The sequence below is a fragment of the Azolla caroliniana genome, unplaced genomic scaffold (assembly GCF_043228905.1).
Source record: "Azolla caroliniana isolate FFs.n. ecotype wild unplaced genomic scaffold, voAzoCaro1.0.p SCAF_310, whole genome shotgun sequence".
Taxonomy (NCBI): Eukaryota; Viridiplantae; Streptophyta; class Polypodiopsida; order Salviniales; family Salviniaceae; genus Azolla; species Azolla caroliniana.
In genome coordinates, this window is record NW_028230745.1 from 7,394 (window position 1) to 15,934 (window position 8,541).

Sequence of the window (8,541 nt, forward strand, 5' to 3'; positions counted from 1 at the left end):
CCCCTAATGTCATACATTATCCCTTACCATACTAACTAATGAAGTCACTTCATCATCTAGCATCCTCCTGATTAGATATTGTTATTATAACACAGCTTAGACTCGTTTATATGTCCATAGTGGATCATGAAATCCATGGTTTCAATGCCCAAAAATATTATTTAAACTTAACGAACATATTCCAAGCTTTGGAGAAAAGCTATGAACCTCTATGTTACAATTCAAACACCGTCTGCAATGCTAACAAGATGAAGAAACCCATGTATTTGACATAACTTACATGAATTATGGGATTGATTTCTGCAAACATACTCATTATTCAAAAATCCTCCAAAACAGAATGGAGGCTCATTTTTAAAAGTGATAACAACTCAGAAGCAAAGTGTTTTCAGGCATAGAATCTATCCTTCAACAATAATATAATGTTGGACTAGCTCAATCTGTTTCTAAAAATTGTAGTATATTGGAAACAAGTCTTGTTGTCTTTGACAATACAAACATTATCTTGTTCAAGTGTCATCCAATGATGTCTTTGTAATGCTAGCCTCCAATTCTTCCAATTCAGCAATATCCAATTCATCGTCGTCGTCGTCAAAAATATCATCCTCCTCATTAAGTAAAGGTTGAGCTGCCTTTGATGTACTAGGATCTTCACCCTGTACAGTGTAAAGTTTCTCTCTATCACTCTCTCTCTAGGACATTAAGAAATCATCATCGTTACCTATCCTTTTGTAAATCATAGCAAATATATTAAAACAATACAACAATATAAAATCCCCTTGCTGAAGATATACAATCATGAGGATCACCATAGAAGGATAAACTATCTAAGGTGTTGTAAGTTTAGATAACATGAAGTAATCACTATAAAAATATGAGAAGGTTATAGATTGTGGATGTACAGGTTCTCTATCTTAACATAATTATTTAACATTTAAAAAAGCAAAAGACAATTACTTTTTTTTACGTTTGATTTTGTGATGCATCATCAATTTTCTTCTAATGTACGATTGAACAAAAAAAAACACAGTGAACCTCTTTTTCCTTGTTTTTTGATGTTCTGCAGAGAAAGGGTGCCTGTCCTTTCTTCCTACTAGCAACAGCAGTCAATTCTCTCCCTGATGTTTTGTCAAAACTGGCCTCTTTATGGACGATAAAAAAATTCTAAATTCTAAATTCTTTGACTTCTACCAGTCCCATCACTGAAATAGAGTCATCCTGCAGTGAAATGGAGCTTTGGCCTGTGATTTCCACGATTTCCAGTGAAACATTTCACAATGACTGGACTAGAACAAACTTCATACAGTCTTTCTATTACGAAGTTCTTTGTAGTAACTTCTTCTTGTTCTTCTTCTTATTTCAGATGTTATTGAAGTTGATCCTCAAAAAATAAGGTAGAGGAGCATTGAGGGTCTTCAAAATAAGACGTTTCACTTTGGTCGCCTTGTGTGAGGAAAGCCAGTTCTAACATTTCCAAATTCCCATCCACCATTCCCTCCCCTGCAAGTGCTCCCCACACAGGACCCTAGACCAGAGAAAGCGGCTCTCCAGGAGTCTCTTCCCTTTTCTTGGCCTAATCTGCTTTCAGTCTCCACTATTATCAGACTCTCAGTCGATTTCCTTCCCTGGAGCTGACGTTTCAGTTCATCAAGTCTCTCAAGTCGGCAGAGCCACAGCACACAGCATGCCCAGCAGGCTTTGATATGGTTTCCCAATTGGAAACACATGGATAACAGAAGATATCTTCCCATTGCTTTGGCCTTTCGAAGCATCCTTTCATCTCAATGGTCATGCTCAGACATCCTTCCAATGCACTTTCCACGATAGCAGCCAGCAGGAGTTGAACCTACCGAACACTGTACAAAATCGCGACGAATATTCTGAAATTGCTACTCCACCTGTGACTGCTTACAACCAAGACAAAAAACTGCCATACAGAAACCACCTGTTCTATTTATTTTTGTTTCAGAAACAAGTGCTCTCCTTGAAAGCAACACGTCATTCTTTTTCATTTCTGAAACGAGTGTTTTGGGTTCATTATGCAGGCTAGGATAGCAAAAGGACGGCATAAGGGATGAGGTCAATTAATATGGAGCAGACTGGAGTCATCAGACAATCATTATGATTTCAAGCTCAAACTTCAAGGTTAGAATTTCCCACATGCCAATTGAAGGATGAGAGTGAAACCAAAGGATTGTCCCATATCCATAAGAGTGGTAGAGAGCAAATTGCGAACAAACTTCTTATGAGTCATTTCATTTATGTTTGATTAGTTGCCAGCACAGAACCTGAAACAGCAGAAGGTTAAGCCAAACATTCTGGATGGAGCCCATGTGAGTGTACAGGTTCATTAAGCACATGTCATACATTTGTATGCTCTAATACCGATGACTGTGCCACACTCCCCTTGTTGCCATGGGAAACAAAAACAGGAAAATCATTTCCAAAATTTATATAGAGAAATGTAAATCAATGGCCCGATTGAAATGCTTCAAAACTATTACTTGATAATATACACATTCAAAAGTTGGCTCCAAAATTCAAGAGCAGAATTTTCAGAAATTCAAGTTAAGTAGGCTATCTAGACGAGAGTTCTAATATGCTAAAAATAGAGAGAAATTGGGTTAAAGTACATGTCCAACACCTCCTAACCTTAAAGAGAAGGTAATTTAAAAGTTAAAGAGCAGTGGTGTAATGTAGACTTCCAATTTTGGGAAATATAAGAGAAAGGAAGAAATTTCAGAATGATGAGAAATAACACTATTCTAGACCTCCAAATTTGCTGGAGATAAAAAAAGAGTGAGAGGAACCAATTAAAATACTTGGCTTTTGTCACTGGCTTTTTTGTGTGCTCGTTAATTGCAGAAAAAAGTACTTATAAACTGATAAATAGCTTGCTTTCAAAGATTAATTTAAGAGTTAACAATACTGGGAAATGTGTATTCAGTTTCAACAGTGAGAGACACATATTTCCAACAACTACGACTTGCAGACATGACAACAGCCAAATTTACAATAAACATCTACAATGGTAGACATCAAACTCCCTAGAAACAATTCATGCTGATTATTAGCTGGGCATTGTTGGCGTTATTCCTTGATACATGACCAAGGCCACAAATCGCAATACTGCAAGAGTGGTGATAATTGCTATCAAAATGAGAAACAGGGATTCATTTATAGGTATCCTTAAACTCACTTCCAACAGAATGTATTCACCACCTAAAGATCCAATCTCTCGTTATAGGCATGTCATATTAGACTGGGCAATATCGGCACAATCCAGATGCCTACGACCTAAGCACATAACAATTTCCTCCTCGATGTTGAAAGGAGAACTCCATGAGTGTCTCTTGCCTTTATTACAAGGTTGAAATTCGTTTAGCAGGATTGTGCTTCATGGAATTCAAGTTTTCCAAATTTGAATTATTTTCAATGCTTAGGGATGATGGCACCTAATGGTAAGTATGACTTTCACGAAATTTGAGAGGTTCCTTCCACAATCTTAAACAGTTTATGTTATGCAAACATCCGCTTTATGAGCATAATGAAGAATCTTATCTACAGCTATATGCCATTTCTTATTCACAAAAGATGCTTCCTTAACCTGACCCATTTCAGTCATTCACCATAAAAAGAACCTAGAAATTGTATTTCTATGGTATACAAATCAGTGACATGATTTACAGTGTCAATGTCCCTATCAATATAATAATTGACACTATTACTTTATGCAAACATAATGGTTTTGCCATAAAGATCGAGTATACTGAGTTCAAATATCATATAATGGTTTTACCATAAAGATTTAGTATACTGTGTATCTGTTTATTTGACAAATTCAATAACAGAAAATAGAATTATAAAATGCAAATAAATAATGATGAAAGGGGATGAATACCTTAGCATTTTGCTTGGGGGGGGAAACTGCTGCTTCTTGCTGGTTTTCTTCATCTCTCTGATATTGTTCATAAGCTTCAGCGTCATCGACAAACAAACTTGCATCTGATGCAAAGAGTTCTCGGCCACTGCTCAAAATCAACACCTTCATTATAAGTTATCTTTGTAATATACACTCATATCTATCTGCATAGATGCTATTAAAGAATTCATTCCAATGACAATGCAACACCTCATCCGATCGTTTTTGGCCCGTTCTGCTTGTTTAGCAGCAAGTTGTGCCTCTTTCTCCATCATTTTCTTTCTTTTCCATTCTTCAAACAGAGTTGTTGTCATAGGCGTTGTGGTTTTCACCTTAGACCTCTATAAACATATAACCAATAATATAAGTTTTAGATATGCACTTCATGCACAAGATTCTCAACAGAACATTATCCACCCATATTTAACTTCAAAATTGCATACCTGATTTTCTATTTCTTCCTCAATTGATATTTTCTCTGCTTCTTCTTCCAACAATGCCTTCATCTGAGATTTAAGCACATATCCTTGAGGTAAAGCATGCCGATAATGGCAGTCCTTTCCCCCATTTGGACAAACCCAGAACCAACCATATTGTTTCTTCTCAACAGCATCAAGGAAGAATTTACAGACCTGCTCAGAAACGTGAAATGCACACCATGATTCAATATCAAACAGTATGGAAAATATCACTAGCTCAGACTAGGCGCATAGCATGTAATAGATGTTTCAGCCATAGTTATCATTACAACATTTGAGAAACCCTTCGAACGACACATAAGATTCAATGAGCTACGCCACGCAAAGCTATCTTTCCAACGTTTAAAGAGCCCCAGAAATGATGCTAAAAATCTTACCACTTCCATTTAAAGAAGTCAACAGCCCAAACTGTTTAATAGCTGTTCAGCAAGCCAGCTATGAAAGTATAAGACTACATTCTACCACTAATATATGAGCCATGGATTTTTCTCAAGAAACTGAAATACAAAGTATCTTTCCTTAACATACTATTGTAAATCTAATGGATTATATAATTTGGGATGCAATCTGTAAAAAAAATATGGATCTAATTCCACAGATATGTTATTAATAAGTTTTATACATTGTTCAAAAATATTCGGATTTGCTTCTCTGAACCAAAACAAAATGAAAATGTGCACATCAAACTGTAATAGAAGTTGGCAATTTCGGCAGATTCAATATGTAACAATGCATATGATCTGATTCCCTTAACCAAAAGGAAAATAAAGGAAAGAAATGAATAATGGCTTGTCAAAGATCAATACTATTTCAGTTGGCTTATTTTGAATATATTCCTGGCCCTTTGATTCCACGACCTTCTCCAAAGTCTCTTGATCCCAATCCTCCATGGTTGCTGTAAAGAAAACAACACCAATGTCTCAGTTACTAATACAGCACTGTAGAAGATGTGATATATAATTGATGCAAGTACTCTTACCATCCCTCTTGTCACTGTATAAGTCGATCTTTTCACCCTTCCTTTCAACATTCAGGTCATGTGAATACTTGCACTTAAATCCTTTTGCACATTGACCTTGCCGAAAGAATTCACAAACAATGGATTTGGGATCCACACCTACAGATTTACAACGGTGTTATCCATGAAAGATCGATGTATATAAACAACTATGACTAGAATATGATAGACAATGATCAAAACAGAATCAAATCAATGAGCATACCAACAGGCACCTTGGGCTGGCTGATGGCAACTTTGAAAAGCTCATTCAGCTCCTTTTCCCTTTGGAGTTCTTCCTCTTTCTTCTTCTGCATAAAAAAACATATCCTTTAAGAAAAGCCATATGAAATCAATAGACGCTCTTGTTTTCTTTCTTAAACACATACTGCAAATAAGCTTTTATTGTTCACAGATATCTGTGTGAAATTAAAGCATCATAAAGAAAGTTTCTAAATCATAGACCCTGGTGGGCAATAAGCATTCTATTGCAACTCTAATACTTTTCACGTTTTCTTTCTTTCTCAGTATACAGATAACAATAATTTTGATTCAGCTTTTGAGACTCATATAGTAAGTTGCAAAAAACAGAAGTGCTCCATTGCAAAAAACACTCATACCTTTCCAATGTGCTATCTTTCAGAAAAACTGTGCCCTTAACAATGTAGACATAACTTTTGCTTCATATTTTGAATCATCTTCAATCTCCATATAATAAAGTGCAGACAAAAGACATTCAATTACAAATCTCTCATACTGTTCCAATAAATTCTTACTCAAGGAGAAGGTTCTCATTTTCTTTGTGAACAACATAGACACACCTTTGCAGCAACTTTGGGATCATCTTTGAGCTTCATATAGTGAAGTGCAACAAAAAGCATTCAATGCAAATCTCTCGTACCTTTCCCATAAATTCTTACTGAAGAAAAAAACTCTCTTTTTAAAGAAATATTAATGATGGCATTACCATACATTTGCTGCAGCTTTGGGATCATCTTGAGCTTCAAAGAGTAGAAGCAAAAAAGGCACAGAAAAAAAATCCACGAGAGAAACCGTTTTCTATTATGTTATCAAAAGCTTTACTTCCATTGAAGAAACGGTTTCCCTAATAACATGAACATAACCACACCTTGCCTAGGGTATCAATCAATCGCATATCTCCCATAGTATTGACTGAAAATAAGTTCCTAATAAATCTTCCCATCACAAATCTCTCATTTTCTGAAGAAACAGTTTTTTTTACCAGCATAAAAACAAATGCTTGCTGCAGAAAGAAAGTTTTCATTAAAGAAACAGTTATTTACTTAAACATTATAACACATCCAATGCAAATTCTTTCACTTTCTGAAGAATAAGAGAAAAAGGAGAACATCTCACTGCAGCGCTTTCTTACTTTCTGAAGTAGCAGTGTTTCTTTTAACTCAAATCATAAACAATGCCAGTGCAAATCCCCTCACTTCTGAAGAACAATGTTATTTCTTTACGAGAGAAAAGAGGACGCTTCATTGCAAGTTTCTCACTTCCTGAAAAAATCAGTAGTGTTTCCCTTTTTAAAATAGAAGGTAAAAATGCTCATTGCAAATCCTCTGACTTTCGAGGGTCGTTCCTTTGCAAATCCCTCTCAGTTTCTGAAGAAGGAATTATGGTTCATTTTAACACAATATGTAGACACAACCACAGGAAATCATCTCACTTCCTTAAACAACCACTTCCACATCACAAGGGAGGAACGAAAACACTTCCTTACAAATATCTAGCTTCACAAATCCTGTCACTTTTTGACGGACTTTTCATTACAAAACTCTCTAGGTTTCGGAAGAAGCAATTGTGATTTCTTTTAAACAAAATGTAGACACAAACATTGCAAATCATCTCACTTCGTTAATCAACAACTTTTCTTTCTTTATCGTTAGAACAGAATGAAAACGTTTCCTAATAAATCTCTAGGCTTTCAATGAAGAAAAACAGTAGTTTTTCCTTTTAATCACAAAACATAGAATAAAGAAAAGACACAGCCGCGGACGAACCTTTGCAGCAGCTTTCGGGTCGTCTTCAATTTTCTTGGGACGAGGCTGAGCGGATTGTTGCAAGCTCTGAACGTACTTTTGGACGTTCTTGCTCTTATTCTTGTTCTTCAGGCCGAAGGTCTTGTCTTCCACGACTTTCTGCTTCTTGGCCGCATCAGCTTTCGCCTTCTCTTTCGCAGCAGGGTTAGCCTTGGGAGGCATGATGGTCCCGATCCAGGGTCAACAGAATCCCTCCTCTCTGCGGGCCTTTCCTGTTCTGTCTTAATCTTCTTCTTCTTCTTCTTCTTCTTCTTCCTCCTCCTCCTTCCTTCTGATTCTTCTTCTGATTCTGAGGTCACAAAAATTGAAAGCTTAAGTAATAATATGTAAATATAAACTACATAAATACATATGTATATCTACATACATACTGTATTAATTTATTCATTATTTCTCTGTGTCTTCATTTTGTTTTTATTTTTTGATTTAATTAAATATTATTTGGAGAGGAAATTAGTACCCTTTGAGTTTTGCTTAATCTTCCGGAATGCCCCCCCCGGGCCCGTTATTTCGAGAGATGCCCATCATCAACCGCCCAACTAACTACCCACCTTTGCCAATCTAGCAAAAGCAAAGCAAAAATATGTGTCTACTTCTTATGTCGCTCCTTGCACATCTTTACTCATATCACTTTTTTCCCTTAGCTTCCTACGTGCACATCAATTTATCAAGCTCTCACATCTTTGCTCATATCATGTTCCCTAAGCTTCTAGCCTGCACATCTGTGAATCAAGCTCTGACATCTCTCTTTCCTCATCTCCACATGCAGTAGCATCAGTATACATATAGTTAGAAAGCAAGGTGCCTCTCGATTGACATAAGCACCAATTGTACACATGATGGCCAATGAAAGAGAAGGGTCATTCTTGAGAACTTTTCGATCGACCTCCAAGATAAACAATGATTTGTGTGTGACGATTGTATGGTTGCATAACAAAATGCGCACTCATCACACAACATGAGAGGATTTGTCGGAAGACAAAAAAATACATGGGGAATGAAGGTCCTCTCATATATAGGAACTTGGGACATAGGGGACTAATTTGTGACTTCTTACCATTATGTATTTGGCATTGC

General features: G+C 36.4%; 1 protein-coding gene across 1 annotated transcript; it reads right to left on the bottom strand.

Annotated features, from left to right (window-relative positions):
- Positions 1 to 249: 249 nt before the first annotated feature.
- On the bottom strand, positions 250 to 7,763 carry LOC147848586 (Zinc finger C-x8-C-x5-C-x3-H type family protein). Its single transcript, XM_087338342.1, has 8 exons — positions 7,426 to 7,763; positions 5,625 to 5,709; positions 5,381 to 5,518; positions 5,208 to 5,296; positions 4,366 to 4,554; positions 4,133 to 4,263; positions 3,902 to 4,028; positions 250 to 656 (listed from the first exon to the last, which is right to left on the bottom strand). Exons 1-8 carry the CDS (start codon positions 7,624 to 7,626, stop codon positions 510 to 512), a joined length of 1,107 nt encoding a protein of 368 aa, XP_087194468.1. The 5' UTR covers positions 7,627 to 7,763; the 3' UTR covers positions 250 to 509.
- Positions 7,764 to 8,541: the final 778 nt, after the last annotated feature.

What these genes read in the sequence shown, in the direction of transcription:
- LOC147848586 (XM_087338342.1), bottom strand. Translation starts at nt 7,626, where the DNA reads ATGCCTCCCAAGGCTAACCCTGCTGCGAAAGAGAAGGCGAAAGCTGAT. An exon ending in ACCCGAAAGCTGCTGCAAAG is followed by an intron (nt 5,710 to 7,425) that starts GTTCGTCCGCGG and finishes TTTTTTATGCAG; the next exon opens with AAGAAGAAAGAGGAAGAACT. An exon ending in AAAATAAGCCAACTGAAATA is followed by an intron (nt 4,555 to 5,207) that starts GTATTGATCTTT and finishes GTTTCTGAGCAG; the next exon opens with GTCTGTAAATTCTTCCTTGA.